The sequence below is a fragment of the Acomys russatus genome, chromosome 15, assembly GCF_903995435.1.
Source record: "Acomys russatus chromosome 15, mAcoRus1.1, whole genome shotgun sequence".
NCBI classification, from domain to species: domain Eukaryota; kingdom Metazoa; phylum Chordata; class Mammalia; order Rodentia; family Muridae; genus Acomys; species Acomys russatus.
In genome coordinates this window covers 44,129,669-44,147,620 of record NC_067151.1, presented here as the reverse complement: position 1 = coordinate 44,147,620, position 17,952 = coordinate 44,129,669, and the positions used below count along the sequence as shown (strand labels likewise).

Below are 17,952 nucleotides of genomic sequence, written 5' to 3'. Positions count from 1 at the left end.
TGGACTAAACTAAAATAGTCCAAGTATACTATTCAGTGTCTTTTCCTATTGACGTCATATGAATGAAGCTGGTATTAGCATGCCTGTTTCAGAAATAAAAATGTAATGTTTAAGGAAATTTGGGCTTACGTACAGATTTCATACCATTTCTACATTGCCCAGTGTATTATGAAGTTTCTCCAAATGTATTTATGTTGAAAACCCTGCATTATGGGGAAATTTCATTTCAATTTCATTCATAGCTTTATCATTAACAATAAAATATATACAGGAAAAAAAATCTCAATGCACATTAAGAAACCATGACCGCAGAGAATAGCTCTATGCCAAAATATCTGACCTCACAATTCCTACCATTACAAATTCTTTCAAAAACAGAAAACAAAAAAGGGCAGATAACCTTAAGCTTTAGGTATGTTAGATTAAAAGGCTAAGCAGTTTGAGACAGTCTTGCTATGTGACGTGGCTTTGCCTCTAGCGCCTCCCCAGCTGCTCCAGCCAGACAGGTAGCTGACGTTACAGCACAGGTAGAAACTACTGCTGTAGGCCTCAACTTACCTTTAGAAGCTCACCTTTCAATGTTATTGCAAAGACAGTTATCAGGTTAAGAAGTCACCAAAACCACCACTGAAGAAGAAAGACTCTTACCTCCTTTTCTTTCTGAAGCCCTTGTGTCTCCTGTTTAAGGCTATCCATAACTTCTTTTAATTTTTTTTCTTCTATGTCCCTCTCTTTCTCAAGAGAATTGCTTTTAGTTGTCATTTCATTTATGACATTTTTACTCTTGGCAGGTATACTTCTTAGCTCTTCAACCTGGGGTTATGAAACAAATTAAGGTTATGGAAGTATATTCCCCAGGGCACCAAATACTATTAAAATTTACCTATACAACCAAGTATTCCTTAGGGTCTCTATAGTTATCTGGAGACAGCACATCCTGAATTATCTTTGTTTGTGCCCTTTCACAACCCAATCATAAGATCTTTGAGAACTTTAACCATTCAAAGGCCCTACAAATAATAAAGATCCTATCCAGAATACATTCTGAAAGTAATCATATACATTTTATTCCTATGAACTAATGAGTCAGGGCTGGAGAGCACTTGCTACTCTTCCAGAGGACCTAAGTCCAGTCCCCTCACCCAGGTGCTCAAATCTGTCAACTGCAGCGTGAGGGTATCCAATATCCTTTTTTTGGTATACTCTCTCACACACAATATAAATACATTTGGAAAATACTTAAAGGCCAGGAAAAACCAAGTCTTGGGTGCCATTTATCTATTCACATCTGATAAAGCTATGAACACAACTTGAGAGACACAAACTTACTTAGCTATTGAGTCAAACTTTTTTTTTTTTTTCCGAGACAGGGTTTCTCTATGTAGCCTTGGCTGTCCTGAACTCGCTTTGTAGTCTAGGCTGGCCCTGAACTCACAGTGATCCACCTGCCTCTGCCTCCCTAGTGCTGGGATTAAAGACGGGTGCCACCACTGGCCAGCCTAAAATTTTTTTTTTTGGTTGAGGCTTTCTTCTAATTTTATACTGAATGTCTATGCACCACATTCATGCAATGCACGCAGAGGCCAGTAGATGGCATCACACCCTCTGACACTGGAGTTAGAGACAGCTGTGCATTTGACATTGAGGGTTCTAGGAATTAAACCCAGGTCGTCTTCTTCAAGAGTAGCTAGTGCTCACTAAGCCATCTGTCCAGGTCACAAAATTCATTTTTAAAATTTCAATGCCAGAAGAGATAATCTGTTACTCATAAGCCTTCTGTTTTTTTGCTTATTTTTTTACTTTTGCAGAAATTAAGTATTATTGTTAAAGTTTATGGGGCTGCTAAGACTGCTCAGTGCATTTACCTCTAAGCCTAATGACCCGAGCTTAATCCCTGAGATCCCGTAAGGTGAGAGAACCAACTCCCTCAAGCTGTCCTCTGACCTCCAGATGCATATAATAGCATACATGTGCATATAGACACACAAGTAAATAATTTCTGAGGGAGAGGAGAGCTGTTTTTAAAAACTCTGTAATATCTAATAAAAATATCTTTAGCTATCTAGCACTCAGTAGACAAGAGGCAGGAGGATCTCACTAGCTAGGACTATGTAGCAAGCAAGACCTCATCTCCAAAACAAACAAAAACATAAAACACCTAAAAATCCCTCTGAATTACTATTTAGGAATAAGAAAATCATTGCTAGTATCAAAACAGTATTGCTGGTTAGGTAAATGTTTCCCTAACATTAATGTAAGCTCTAAAACTCAATGCACAAAACATATCCCACGGGACAAAAATGTGTTCAGACATAAAATACACTAAGCACCAAAATTCATTTTCTCAGGAAACTAAAGCCAAGTGAATTTGAAAAATAATATTTAGATATGAAAATTTCGCCATTTCCAATGCCTACCTTTTCTTTATCTTTTTGAAGTTGTTTCTCCAGTTTTTTGGCTTTACTTGTAGCATGTTTTAATTTTTCCCTAACTTGAACATCTTCCAAATCCAGCTGTGTAAATTTTTCTTTATTCTGTTCAATAAATTTTGTAACTTTGTTGAGTTTCCTAACAAAGACAATAAATTATTAGCCAGATACAGTCTTACTGGTTTATTTCATCTTTGAACATGTTAAAGCTCTTATAATTAGAATCCTAGAACTTCTAGGCCGATCTTCCCTGCTAATGACTTTTTCCCTCTTTAAACCTTGTGTTTTCTAAGCTGCCAAAAAAATACTTTTTTTGAGACAGGGTTTCTCTGCATAGCCTTGGCTGTCCTAGAACTTATTCTGTAGACCAGGCTGGCCTCAAATCAAGAGATCTGCTTGCCTCTGCCTTCTAAATGCTGCGATTAAATGTATCTGCCACCATCACCTGGCTCAAAAATAGTTTTAATTATGTCTAGGTATATAAAAATTTGTCCATAAAAGTAAAAGAAATGCAACTCACTTAAGTGAAAGATCCCACTGTCTTTGAAGGTTGGCCTAGAGTGATAATTTTAAAGTCTATCTAAAATTACCAAAGTTTGATTTCTAAATCAAGTCGGTAAACTAGGAAGGCTAATGGGTCAAGTAAAACGCTTATGTTTTAGTTTTATATTTTTGTGGCACTAGGGGGGAAAGCATACCCTACTGTATGACTTCAAAGTTAAGCAAATCTGTTACAATGAGTTAGGTATAGGGTGGTGGTGGTGCTTAAAAAAAGATTTATTTATTTACTGGGAAATGTATCATATTCAATGTATTTGCAATACGTTTATGTGTAGACACACGTACAAACTGAATTTAAATACTCTTAATACTTTCCCAAAGATTATTACTTTTCTATGTCCTTTACAGCGGAATTCTTAGCTTTCATTTCATTTGAAAGCACATTGCTTTTCTCAGTAATTTCTTTAGTATCTTCATGAATTTTTTCCTTTTGAGTTTTCATTTCAGCAACTCTTTTCTGTAGATCATAACTAGAGAAGAAAACAAAGAGAATGTAAAATGCCATTAGTAAAATCAGATGCTTCTAAAATGTTCTTACATATCATCCTATAGCAAGCTAGGGAGTGGTAGGGTAGTACTTCTTGGCTTAGGCTAGATAGAATTTAAGAACAATATTGGTTCATTCAGTCAATAAATAAGATCTATTATATGAATTTAACAGTACAGTAGTATCTCATGTTTTTGCCTTTCATGATTTCAGTTATTTGTGGTACACTGTAATCTGAAAATATTAAATGGAACGTTACAGAATAAACAATTTAAAATTGCACACTGACTAGCACTATTAATCCTTCCTTTTATTTAGTATACCAGGACTGTACACAACAACATTATGCTTTTGTTCAAGTAACTCTTGTACTTAATAATGCAAAGGGTATAAGACATATAAAGGAGCTAAGGAGATGGCCCAATAAAAACACTTGATTTTCAAGCATAAAGATCAGAGCACAAACTTTCTGCATCCAGTAACACTCATAGCAGTACGCCCAAGTGTGACATTAACATCAGCACTGGGGTGGGGAGCACAGTGGTGCAGTGGCAGAAATAGGCGGATCCCAGGAGCTTAGTGGCTTGCTGGCCAAGCTGGAACAGTGTACTTCTGCTTTAGGAAATGACCATATATATAGGAGAATGAAGCGAAGAGGGAAAGAGGAAGACACCCAGTCTTGATCTGACTTCTGTATGCCCACACACAACCATCACAAAATATCCAATCCCGCCACCCCTCCACCTCCAACCAACACAGATTGGGGACATGATTCAGAGAGTAAAAGTGCTCCCAGGACAAACCCAATAACCTGAGTTTGAAATCTGGAACCTTCTAGTTGAAGGAGAGAATGATCCCTGAAAGTTGTCCTCCTACCTGGGCAAGTTAGTATTCATCCTTGCACAGTAAGCAAAAACCATGTGGAAGGGCACTTCTATAGGACAGCAATGAAAACAAATGGAATATATAAAGGTTGGGTACTACCTGTGATTGCTACTAGGTTCTGACTATTATAAGCCCCCCTAATGAGGGTTCTAGCTGAGCAGAGTACTTACATGTAATACTGACAGATATGATTCTTTTTCTTAAATATTTCATTTTCCAGGGTAAGGAACTCAATGGCTATGTTTTTCTCTCCTTCTAGGGCATCCTTTTCCTTTTCCACCATTTTAACTCTGTTTAACTACAAAGATTTAAAACATATTTTATATGTAAAATCAATTTGACACATACATAATAGAGTATCTCATACAAAGGCAATGTAAAAATGGAGGTTAGTAAAAACATTTCTGTAAGTATGAACTATAAAACCTAAGTACTCAACTCGATAAATTCAGTTGATCTGCAAATAAGAGACTCTCTCTTTTTGGTTTTTCAAGACATGGTGTAGCTTTGTCTGTCCTAGAAGTTGCTCTGTAGACCAAGTTGGCCTCTCTCTCTGAGACCTACTTGCCTCTGCCACCCAAGTACTGGAATTAAAGGTGTGTGCCACCACTGCCCAGCTAATAAGACACTCTCATTGGCAACAGATGTTTACTGAAGATGCATTTACCTTTTCTCCTCTGTGTTCATTTAGTATTTCAACTCTCCGACACAGGACTTTAATAGGTTCATTTAGCCGTCCACAACCAATTATGTCTTCTAAGTATTCAAGCATACCCTCATCATGTTCAGTCTGGCCTTTTGGTTTCATCATAGCAATCTGTTCAACTTCACCCTTTAAAAGAGTAACGTTCATACTTACTGGATACAGCAGCTAATGTCTCTAGTGAGACAGGGTAATCCCAACTAAATGATATTCATCAAGTAGGTTAAGGATATTTTATGTAGTGGGTCTAAAACCCCTTTTGCATATATATATTCTTATAAAACTACTGACAGTACATACCCACATATACACACAAAGGTGCCCTATCTAGTGTAAGTAAAAATTTGTTAATGAAAATTTGGTAAGGTACACTACCAATTATTTTTTTCAAAGATTTATTTATTATGTATACAGTGCTTTGCCTGCCTGTACGCTATGCCTGCATGCCGTAAGAGGGCACCAGATCTCATTACAGATGGTTGTGAATCACCATGTGGTTGCTTGGAATTGAACTCAGGACCTCTGGAAGAACAGTCAGTGCTCTTAACCTTTGAACCATCTCTCCAGCCCTCCACTACCAATATTATTAACATAATTTGCTAATTAGTTCTCTAATTCTAAAAGAATTTTCAAAAAGGGTCTTCATAATTAAAGTGTATAAGGAACCTTGCCTGAGTGCTACCTAATTTCTCTATAAACCTGGTGTGAGTTTAACAAAGTACCCATTTCAGAAAAGATGACGAAAACTTAATGTTCTGATTCTCTGAACTGGGAAAGCAAATTACCCTTCCTTCTAAGCAACCCAATTAGAGACAGCAAATAGCACTGTTATGTGCTATTCAGGACATCTTCTGTTTGTAATAAATCTATCAATGTTGAACTAAAAACCTTTGATTACCAAAACAAAACAAAAAACAAAACAAAACAAAAAAACCAAAAACCAAAAAATCCACACCAAACAACAACAAAAATGAAACAAAACCAAAACCAAAAGCCCCCAAAACTCTACAAGCAGCACCTAAGATCGATTTCAAAATAACCAATTAACTTGAGACTGAGGAAAATTCAGTAGCCTTTTTTGTTCTCTAAACATTGTAACAGCAAAGGAATAGACAGGCAGATGGAGAAAAAAAACAATCTTTAGCAAAATTTTAGTGATTCCATTTTATTGAGTGTTATGACTCAATTTTAAAAATTAGGCTAAAATGTATTGGAAAAGAATTTTAAAATCTATTCACTGGTAGGTGTACTTTGTGTTTATTTTTTAAAGTCAGCGTTTCTCTAAGTAGCCCAGGCTAGACTTGAGCTTGAATAATTCTGCCTGTCACTCACTGCCTACCAAGTGTTGGGATTAAAGGCATGCACCTAAGCCAGGCTAACAAATGTACTTTTTAATAGTTTCATACATCATCATAATGTCAATACTTGGATGTTCTAGCAGCACCATATGATCATCAAGTAGAGTGAAACTAAACCAAAATGCCAAAATGTATGCTAATACTGTATTATGTAGGTATCTATGCAGAGTACTTTCCTGTCAGCTCTCAACTCTTTGCATCAACAATTTTAAGTTTAGACAGGATCTAAATCTGAAATATGGTCAAAGCTGTGGATTATACTAGTAATTTTTGTCACTAAGCCCACATATTATAATTCGAGTTTCTAATGTTACCCTATACACGAGTAAGTTTATTTAAATAGCATCACATTTCTTGCCCAAACTACTTTCTAGAGGTGTGTACAGAAAGAAGTAACCCAGCTTGAGAAAAAGCATGGTAGCTGACTGTTTTTACTGTTTTCTGATGAAGAATGAAGAGCTGATTTCCTCATCTAATCAAGGTTTGAGTTAAAGACAAGTTTATAAATCAAAATAGTTCAAGTATCATGCAACAGAATATTTTAAATTGTAATGGTATTTTTGTTTTCCTTTGAGACAGGGTCTCTTTATGTAGACCAGGCTGTCTTTGAACTCACAGAAATCTGCCTCCCTCTGCCTTCTAAGTGCTGGGGTTGAAGGTGAGCACACCACACCCTGCTACTGCATTCTTTTAAAGACCAAATACTGAATGAATAATGTACAATCAGTTACATTTTTAAGAGACTTTTGTGGGTTTAAAAAATGTTACTATTTTATGTCTGACTGTAGTGTTGGCAAGTATGTTTATGTACCACATATGGGCAGTGCCCCCAGAGGAAAGAAGAGGGGCCAGATCCTCTGGGACTGGAGTTAAAGATGGTGGTAATCTCCCAGGTAGGTACTCTCTTAATTCTGAGCCCCCAGTCTGCTGTGGTTTTTCAATGACAACCTAGAACTTTTCTTGTGGTCTCAGTCCTTAATGCCTTCACGTGTCCTATCATTTGCTACTCTTTGCTTTTTAATATTCCATTTTATGCCATCTACTATGTAATCTGTGGATGGACAGAAGGTAGTTTTCAAAAAACCTAGGTCATGTGAAATATTTTACTTAAGGTGGCAAGCTTAGTATATTTCTAAAAGTAAATTTCTAACAAAGATTTTTCATTGTGTACATGTGTCCATACACCCACATGAGTGCAGATGCCCATGGAGTTCAGAAGCGTCATGGATCAACCCCCTGGAGTCGGAGTTACAAGCAGTTCAAAACTCGATGCTGAGAACCAATCTCAGGTCCTCTGCAACAGCAGTCACCACCGAAGAGATCTCTCATCGTACAGAAAAAGTTTATCCCATCAATCTGGATTTAAAAGGGATACTCTTTTATACAAGCAGCAACAGAACAATGATACCTAAAAGACATTTCAAGTGTTCTGTCACACCCAAAGCAGATAAAAGTTCATACACCCTCAAATGTGATGGTGGTGGGGCCGGGCATATAGAGCTCAAACATCTAAGAGAAGGTGGGCACAACAGCACACACCCCAAATCCCAGCATTTGTGAAGTAAAATAAGTCCTTTTACTTTTATTAAAATAAATACAGGTAGGGAGGGACTGGAGAGATGGTTTGGCAGTTAAGAGCACCAATGGCTCTTGTGAAGGACCCAGGCTCAGTTCTCAGTATTGATATGGTGGTTCACAATGACCCATAACTCCAATTCCAGGGGTTCTCTAATGCCGTCTCCTAACCATCTTGGCGGCAAGCACACATGTAGTACACATGCACACACACAGGCAAAACATGTATCAAACCAAGAGCCTCATGTGTGCTAGACAATCACTACACTGAGCAATATTGTAACCCCTTGGGCTTTTTTGTTTTGCCTAAACAATTTTCATTTTTCTTGTTTTTTGCTGCACTGTAAGTTAAATTCTACCTTCCTCAAGTTACCTTTTACTCTAATTTTTCTACAAAAGGACAAGTAAGCAAACCCCCAAGGTTAGCGTCTGTCTGAAGTACAGGAGTGAAAAGAGAATGCTCTCACGGGCAGCTCTCCTGTCTATCCTGGGTGCTCAAGGGCAGCTTCCTAGCCTGTTCTCATAGCCGAGACACTGGATCACAGGGACACCTTTGGAAAATTGAAGTATTACTAGTAAGTAAAAAAATTTCTTCTGAAATTTAGTCATATACTTGCTTTTAATTTTTTAAAGACAGAGATAATTTTTTATTTATTTAAATTTTCATTTCTACAAATTAAGAGACTATAATAGTTTATATGCCACGCCAAAAGTAAAGGTCTATTTAAAAAAAACATGAACAACTCAGATCTAAGTTAATTCATCTTCCAAAGCAGAAAAATGGGGGAAAAAAAACACAAATCGGCTGTTTTATTTGTACTAGGAACACAAAAACATTGTTCATATTCACAAGAATTAAGAATTGACAAAAATCAAAGTTCTGCTTTTTAAGGAATTTATGAAATCACCCTCAGCACAGTAATTTTAATATAACTTTGAAGGGTAACAGAAGCATAAGATTATCATTTCTCTACCTGAATGGAACAAAAGCATTAACAAATGAAGCAAACAAATAAAATCTAATTAGTAAGTCATAGTTTCCTGTGAAATACTACAGGCTAATAAATCTTTCTTGAAATGCTGCAAAGTCTCTCCAAGTAAGATACAAAACTATGTAAACCAATGGCCAATCAACTCTGTGGCTACTTCTGAAGAATACATGCCCGTGTATGTATGCCTGTCCCTAAGGATAAGAAATGGGCTCTAAACAGCTTTACATTAATCTTAGCACTGTGCCTTATTAGGAACACATTTCAAATGGTTAGTGAATCTTGGATCTGAACACTAGAGAATGCTTACTTAAAGAAACCTACGTCCATAAACACTATAAAAGTTAAATTTTTTTTCTAAAGCTTAGCTTATTTTAATCTTGAAAATCCACTTTTCCTAAACTTAGATGACATATGATGTAGTCATGATCGCTGTCCAGTCTGTATACTTCTATCTTGGATGCTGATATTGTGTATGTATGGTGCTGTCTGCAAGTCTTTAGCCTTCTGAACACGGGTAATTATTAAGATAAATGTTAGTGAGGAGAAATGCAATAAAAGCTCGAATCTTACTTACCTTCACATGCTTTAAGTCTTACTAGTTGAGTCAAAGATTTTGATAAGGAGCTAAGAAAAACTCACACAAACTACTTCTACTTTCCCTCAAATTTTAAAGAATTCTGAGTTCTATTTAGTCCTAGTTGCTAAGGTTCTTATCTAAATTCAAGCAAATCAAACTGAATCTGTTAATTAGAAAGTTTAACTTAGTATTCTTTAAGAATATAAAAATGTAATTTTTAGAGCACAGACCCTTGTGGTTCAGTAAGGAGGACAATCATCTTAAGTACCCCAGAAGCATGTTTTAATAAAAACTTGACAACTTATAATTTCTTTGGGAAGTTAATTTATCAGCTTACTTCATTACCAAGTTATATATAAGTAAGTTGCACAAAAATTTTACAAGACCTAAAATATAGCATATTTTACACTGGCAAAAACTGATCTCAGGATAAAACTAAGAAAATAGCAAAGAATGAACGAAAGTATAATTTCCTGCAAAAATGTTACCACCATTAAATTTAGCATTATAAAGGAATAAAACTTTTTATTCATAGTTAATCAAGCCAAATTCTTGAATCTGGAAATCCATAAAACAATAAAATTCATTTAAAAAACAAAGCAAAAACACCCACAATGGCATAAGACTACAATTATATAAATTCAAACCTTATTTACATGCATATCTGCAACTGATTTTTTTCAATATTTATTTTAAGTAACTGGTTCATTGAAGTATTATAAATGCACTGTTCTGATAATTAAGGGGTATTCTAGAAAATTGTCATCTATACTGTGTATGCTGAAAATTATAATAAAAAACCCTTAAGAATATATTCTAAAATGTGTAAAAATTATGTTAATAGGAACATTTAGTTACTGCAAGAAAACACTTTATATCAAACTAAAACTCCCAACTTAATTTAAAATCAGTAGCACAAAATACTAGTGTGTCAGCATCCATCTTTGCATAATAAGCACACTCTCTTTTAAAATTTTATTTATGTTCTTAGTAGCTAGGGATAGGGTAAAAGAATAAGATGCCTTTAAATCAAAACAGAAATTTCACAATACCCAAAGCCACATTTTACTCCCCCTCCCCCCAAAAATAGGGAGGACAACTTTTTCCTTCCTAGCAGGATTTACTTTTATTTACACACTCACACCAAAATTGAAAGGATGAGGGAAAGAAGGAAGGGGGGGGGGGGGAGCAGGAAAGGAGGAAGAAACAATAAAATACAGGCTCTAATAAAAAAAAAAATTAATATTAGAAACCTAATTTTTATACTTCTAAAAAAGACTTCTCTAAGAGTTGTTACTAATAGTACTAGTTTAATAAGTTAGGTCATTGTAAACAAAATTAAACCCACCCTGAGTAAACCTTTATGGGATTATTATAAATGCTAAAAATATTAGGTGCTCAGGGAAATTTAAGTATCAAGTATGTATTTTTTTATGATATAAAAAATGAGAATAAACAAAAGGGGCACACTATTAAAAGATTTCATTTAAAATGTTATCTTAAAGGGAAATACAAACAGAAATGATAGTTGCTGTATCCCTGTCACACTAAAGCAGCACAATAATATTGGTGTTTAATATTTATTTCACTACGCCAATATTTACGTGCTGCTAGAGCGGAACAAGAATGTCAGATATCCAAACATAAAACAAACATGCAATAACAACATAATCTTGAATGAATTTCCTTAAATTTCTAGAGCAGCAAATGATGATTCGCATCTTGACTGTAGTATGTAAACCATGATGTGCTGCTACAGTACTTTAAGGTTCCAAAAGACAGGATGCACATAACAGAAAAAACAAAAGCAAAAACAAAACTACAAAACAAAAACAAAACAAAAAGCCACCCCACTCTTTCAAGCTTTATTACAAAGCAAAACCTCAAAACTAAGAACCTTGGGGAAGTGTTTTTAACCTTACCTGCAAGATTAAAAATCGATTGTGGTCCAGGTCAATCCCATGGCTTCTTAGAAGATTTCCAACATCTTTAAATGTCCTCTTCTTCCCACTTATATGATAGACAGAAGTGTTATCTCTGTAGGCTGTTCTAGATACATAGAAGTTACTGTCAGGAATGACTTCATAATCATCCCCTTCCTGTTTTTAGGAAAAACAAAATCAGAAAACTGTTGGTATTAAGTCACAGGTCTGATCCAGATTTCATTTATTTTATATTAAAACTAATGCAATGGATTAAATATTCAAATTATCTTATATTCTTTAAGAGTCATACATTAATATAATGAATTTTAGTCCTTTTCACCTGCTATCACTAGTTTTATCTCCCCTGAATTAAATATGCACATTAGCTGACAATCACTCTAAAATGAAATGAAAAAAAAAAAAAAATTGCTTTAGCAAGGACTAGATACTTCTCCAAGTTGTTTTGTTTTCTTTCTCAAAGATCTCTAAAAGCTAAAAGCCAAATCAAGCAAAGAGTCATCCTCAAACAAGCCAAAAATATATTTGAGCAAGAGCCAAAGAAGGTGGACAAGAGTCCCAGCTTATCTAAAACGACCAACAGTCAAATTAATAACCTTCTTGACTGATTAAAAAGCTACAAGAAGAGATCATTTAAGGAAAATACTAAGGGGAAATATTTTTTGGTGGTGGTGGTGTGTGTAGACGGGACCCCCTTTTGGAATAGCATTTCCTATCATCAATTGAAAGTAAAACAAAGTGTAAAAAGTCACAATTATATGCCTGATAAAAGAAATCAAAATTGGGAGGGAAGAATGGGAGGATACAAGGGATGGGATAACCATTGAGATGTAACAAGAAGAATTAAAAAAAAAAAAAAAATCAAATTATAGATCTATTTTAGAGTTAGACTTCATTTACTCTTAAAGGCTCTGTCATATTTAATTTTAGATGAATCAAACTTAATAGGCATTGGATTAATAATCGATTTATTAGCTATCTATTTTTCTAACTTAAATGTACAACAGAACGAATTAAGAACCAAAACCATGATAGATGCTTCTGTGTAGTTAAATGTCTTTATGTTTAAATCCATCTGTTATTTTATCATGTGCATTTCTTCATTTTTTAGGTTCTTTTCAGTTGCTTCTGAATCATGGATATTCTAAGCTAATATTTAAACAAATAAAGGAGAACATCCACAGAACTGAGTAAATAACATGGTCATTATTTATAATTGTATTTCTAGCAAACAAAAATGCTAGCCTGTCACCTACCATTTCAAAAAATAGCTTCATCATGGTAGTTGAAACCTTAGAAATTTTCATATCACTCTCACACACACACACACACACACACAAACAGCTACTAATAACAAATTTAATGTACAAGGAAATAATGGGGGTGGCAAAATGAGTCAATTATTACATTTTAAAGATTAAAATGTTTATTCTAAAGTAATAAAAAGTGTAACTTTAAAAATGAAGCCCTTATTTGTAATGAATGAATGCTTAATTAACATTCACTGCCCTCATAAGTTACTATTTTCTTCCAAAAAGTTTAAGTAAATACAGTCATATAAGTAATCAATATTTCTTTTGCTTTAATTATACACAAAATGTAAAAAACAAAAAAAAACAAAAACAAAAACAAAACAAAACAAAACAACAACAAAAAAAAAAACAAAACCCACAAAAAACAAACAACCAAAAAAGGTCTACAATAACAAAATGTGGCGCGTTTGTTTTTATTGCTTGAGGTTGCAAGTAGAAAATACTTTCTTACCTTGTCAATTATCTTTTGAAAATGAACTTCTACAGTACAACTCTGAATATCCTTGTGTTCATCAGAATTATGTATCAGTACCGACAGCTTTTTAGACCTTATTTTTTGTGCTCGATAGCCAAACACAAAAAGCATGGAATCAATAACATTGGATTTTCCACTGCCATTTGGCCCAATAATACAGGAAAAGCGCTGCATAAAAATAAATTAAAAAAATTTTAAATTCAGTTACAGCACCAATATTACTAATTTTAAGGTATTCCACACATTAATTTATAGTAAAAACTAAAGGTATTTAAACGTTTTCTGTAAAATAACATGTTTTTCCCAGCTCCTAATCTCCAATAAGAGATGGAGAACAATTTTTACACTAACATTGAGATAGGAGATTCTCCGATAGTTAATTGTCAGTGCCCAAGGTGGGACTGCAACCAGATCTCAGGGAACATAAATCAGCATTTGAATGCACAGTGCACAGAACTATCCCCCAACAGTTTTCACTATTAGAAGATACATAATTTGGGCTTTCTTTCTTTCTCTTTATAAATAAAAGCAATTTATTAAGAAAAGTGCTCCAAGAATGAGTGGGCTACTGAGCTGAGGGAAAAGCATGCACCCCCAAAAACCCAATGTAAGTTTCGTACATTAACTTCTGCTCTAGCACAAGCTATAATATCTTAAATATAACCACACTCAAATTCTAACCCTACATTTTACAAAACTCATTAGAATAGCCAACAGGAAAACATTCCCTTCTAACAAAAACAGATTGCATTCAACATGAAAATGTTATTGCTAAAGATATACCAAAAATATCAGATCAAGAAAAACTAATTCCTGTTGCAGAAACCACAGGTAACACACTGCTTGTGTGTCTATGAGCATGTCTGTGTGGGTGAGTGGGAGCGCAAAGACTCAGGTCAGTTAGAAAACGGAAATATCTTGTAATAAAGATGCATTACACGTTATTTAAGTAGGCAAATACCTTATGGAATGGTCCCAGAATTTTTTCTCCAGCATAGGACTTGAAGTTTTGGTTTACAATATGAGTTATCATAAGCCGAGGAGCTCCAGCTTCACTGGCCATCGCGGGAGGTGGCGGTGGAGGGACACTACTCAAAATCTCTTCTAGACTTCTGTTATCAAGTTCCTCACCTGGAGCCTCTAGGTTAGCGTAAAGGCAATGAGGGGAAAGCCCACATTAGTGTAATTAGCTGGAGGCCTATTGCCTGCTAGTATTTAAAGAATGGGACGAAGGGCTGGGTGTTACTTATAAAACCGAGGAGTCTATTTTCCATATAAATATATCCTAAACTCATGGGGATGGGTCATTCTGCAGATTAGTTTCTTGAAAAGTAAAATCCGTGAAAGACATCAGACAATTTATAAAATCTGGCACAACTACACTGTATTTCTTAGGAGTCAAAATACCATACACTACACCACAAAGCAAACCTGAGAAGGTAGCAACAGATTCCCTGCATCCTATCTAAACAGCAGATGCAAGCCCAACCACTGAAAAATCCAGCACTTAAAACTCACAAGGTTCAGTAACATGGCCACAGGAGTTTCACAGCAGCCCTTAATTCCTACACTCAGGATGCTGCACGATCTTAAATTAGACCCTTTTCTAAGGGGCTCAGCGGTTTTTTTTTTTCCTTGAAGGAGCCACGCGTTTGGTTCCCAACACCCACAACGGGAGACGAAGGACTACCTATAACTCCAGGTACATGCCCTCCACGGGCACCTGCACTTGTTGAGGGGCACATACGCCAACACAGACACACTTTTTAAAGAGTACAAATTAATATTGCACCAAAATGGCAATCCAAGACGTTAAAGGGTGAAGTTGGCGTCAAGCAATTCGACATCACATTCAGTCCAGTCTAGGTCAGGGAGGCGCTCAGCAACTCTGGGCTGACCAAGCCGCTTTCAGTGGAAGTATGTTCAAGACGTCAGTGCCACTCCAAAACATCACAGAAATTCACAACTTAAATCTCCTCCGCTCACCCTCATCCCTTCCAGCAGCAAAACTGCATGGAATTCCTTTGAAAACCGTAGAGTTGCTTCTCGGAGCTGCATTTCGTGCAACCCCGACCTTCCGACGTCAACCTGTCGCCTGCGCCCCTCCAACCCTAGTGGGTCTCTGCGGGCTTCCGACGCACCCGGATCCTGATCGGCCACTCAACTCACCTGCGGCTGCTGCGCTGTCCGCTCCGCCGGCCGGTTGCTCCGGGTCCCCATCGCTGTGGGCGCCGTCCGGTGAGGGCGGCGGCCCTTCCTCCTGGTGGCAAGCAGTGGAGGGCTTGGTGCCCTTACGCCGCATGGTGGCTGCGGCAGAAGAGAGCCTGGAGTCAGGTCAGCCCGCAGTTCGCTGCCCAGGCCCCGCCGCAGCAGGACGGGCTCCGCCCAAGACCCACCGGCCGGCGCGTTCCCCAACCCCGCGGGCAGGTAACGGGTCCTGAGTTAAGCGGCTACTATTGACGCCGCCGTGGCAACAACCAAGCGGGGCCGGTTCTTCTACGATCCAGAAGAGTGGGGGAAAAAACCCACTCGTGCCGACAAACGCACCCAGGACTGAGGACCTCGCCCCGGCCACCCGCCCCCGCGGAGGCAAAGGACATCTGCAGACAGTCTCACGCCGTCGGGGCTTGGGGATGAAAGCGTTCGGAATCAGAGAGAGGAGCCCGTCCGGCTTGGTGTCGGAGCGTCTACTCTCGAAAGCAGCAGCGCCTGCCCGGAGACTCGTCGTCCTCAACCGCTCCCCTCTCCCCGCCATTTAGGTCCGGTCGCCCGGACGGCCCGGGGTGGGGTGGGGGAAGTCGAGCTCCTTTCTCTTCCTCCGCCCCAGCGGAAAAGCTGGCCGAAGCCGGGTTCACCCGCTAGACACTGCTAAATCCGACTCTGGCAGCGTCTGCTCCGGATGGGTCCGTTTTCCGGGGTTTGAAGGGGGTCTAATCCCTCCCGGGCCCTGGGCGGAATCCCGATGGACAGTATAAAAACCATGCCAAGTTGCCAGGAAAGGTACCGAGTGGGGCCGCAGTCCGCTTGGGAGCCGTGACGGACCGGCCTTGCAGGGGGAACGTCTTGGTCCCGAGCGGCTCGCAGCCTCCCCCAAGAAGAGGCGCCCGAGCCTCCGCCCGGCGCCCGAGGGGGAGGGGTGACAGGCAACGGAGCTCCCCGAGCCGCCTCCGCCGCTCCGGCTCCAGGCCTCTGTGTTCCCGGCGCCCGTAAGGCAGGAAGGGAGAATGTGACAACCTGCTCCAGAAAAAGAAGTACTTTACCTGTCGGCGGCTCCACTCCGATAGGGGCTGAAGCCGTGGGACACGGCCGACCCCCAGCCTCGCTCCTACCGGTGTCTCGGCTCCGGGTCCTTCCACTCGAAAATGGCGCCTAAAATCCAAACTCGAACGGAAATTCGTTACAAATGCGCGCAATGGTTTCTGGGACCCGCGAATTTGAAAAAAAAGTGCGGCGATTCCCACCGCCATCTTCGGGCCGTTCGGGCGCATGCGCGGGTTTAAGCAGGGGGGGCGGGAGGGCCCTTAGTGGCGCGAGGGGGAAGTTTCGACCAAGTGAGACGAGAGAGCTAAGGAGGATTACGTCTTTCCTATGGGTCTTTAACAGAAACACAGTTGTGGCGACAACAGCCTCTCCCATGGCTGGCGCGACTGCATGTGAAAAACGGGCGAATTCTGAAAAAGAGGGGGGAAAAATACCCAGCAGGGTCCCGCCCACAGCTGTAGGCGGGGCCCAGTAGTCCAATAACACCCTTCAGTGAGAGGGCGGGCTCCTCTGGGGGCGGGGTCTAGGGCCTGCTCGGGTGACTGGCGTTTGGCAAGTATCGCGGGAACAGGGAAAGGGAACCCACGGAGCGCTTAGAAATCACTATGGTGACGGGAAGGTCGGGAGGCTTCTCGGTAACTGGTCTGAGCTCTGAAGGCAGTCGCCACCGCTTTCCTGGAACTTGAGGTAAATTTCTTCACCCCACAGAGCCTTTGGAGAAAGGGCTTGGAAGCAGTAGCGGTCGTTGGGACTTACTTTCCCTTGCTTTGAAGGGATGAGCTTTGCGGAGCATCAGTTATCTTCCATCTTCCTGACAGCAGGATGTAGATCTTGGGATGTGGAGTTTATAAGTAAAGCGAGGAAACCCAGATTAGTGAGTAATCTTGCTGGTCACTTATGAATAGCAATGATTATCGAACTATTTTGTGTTAGTGTCACTAATGAGAGGTTTTGCATTTAAGATAATCATTTGGCCAACAGGGCTTCTAATGGGAGAAACGATCTGCTGGTGTTAGCCATTATAGGGGGAATTATTTCGTAAGTAGCATTTGTGTGCATTACGTTGTGAAAGGAATTGCCAGGATTGTTAAACAGATGTGACAACTTCTATTCCCGGAGAACTTAGTTTCGTTAATGGGTTTTAACCTGAGTTTGAAGATAACGGTGGTTGGGGACTGAGTGTCTAACTCTCCGAAAATTGTATACAAAGTGTGTGTGTGTGTGTGTGTGTGTGTGTGTGTGTGTGTGTTTGTGCTCTGTTTTCCTGGAGGGTTAGTTTTCCTATAATTTTGAAGAACCGTCTGAATCACCCGTCCTCGCCCCCTCCACACACAGCGTTAAAGAACCACTGATTTATTTGGCTGCCTCCAGTTAGTATTTATACAGCAGCTTT

General features: G+C 38.8%; 1 protein-coding gene across 1 annotated transcript in view; it reads right to left on the bottom strand.

The window, feature by feature from the left end:
* Smc4 (structural maintenance of chromosomes 4) overlaps positions 1-16,771 on the bottom strand; it is a 33,697-nt gene extending 16,926 nt beyond the window's left edge. Inside the window, exons 1-10 of the mRNA XM_051157289.1 lie at positions 16,559-16,771; positions 15,468-15,605; positions 14,260-14,438; positions 13,275-13,466; positions 11,490-11,666; positions 5,030-5,194; positions 4,533-4,660; positions 3,320-3,460; positions 2,418-2,568; positions 649-813 (exon numbers count right to left, since the gene is read on the bottom strand). Coding sequence (XP_051013246.1) covers positions 649-813; positions 2,418-2,568; positions 3,320-3,460; positions 4,533-4,660; positions 5,030-5,194; positions 11,490-11,666; positions 13,275-13,466; positions 14,260-14,438; positions 15,468-15,600 — 1,431 coding nt within the window. The 5' untranslated portion in view covers positions 15,601-15,605; positions 16,559-16,771. The remainder of the gene's footprint in view (positions 1-648; positions 814-2,417; positions 2,569-3,319; positions 3,461-4,532; positions 4,661-5,029; positions 5,195-11,489; positions 11,667-13,274; positions 13,467-14,259; positions 14,439-15,467; positions 15,606-16,558) is intronic.
* Positions 16,772-17,952: the final 1,181 nt, after the last annotated feature.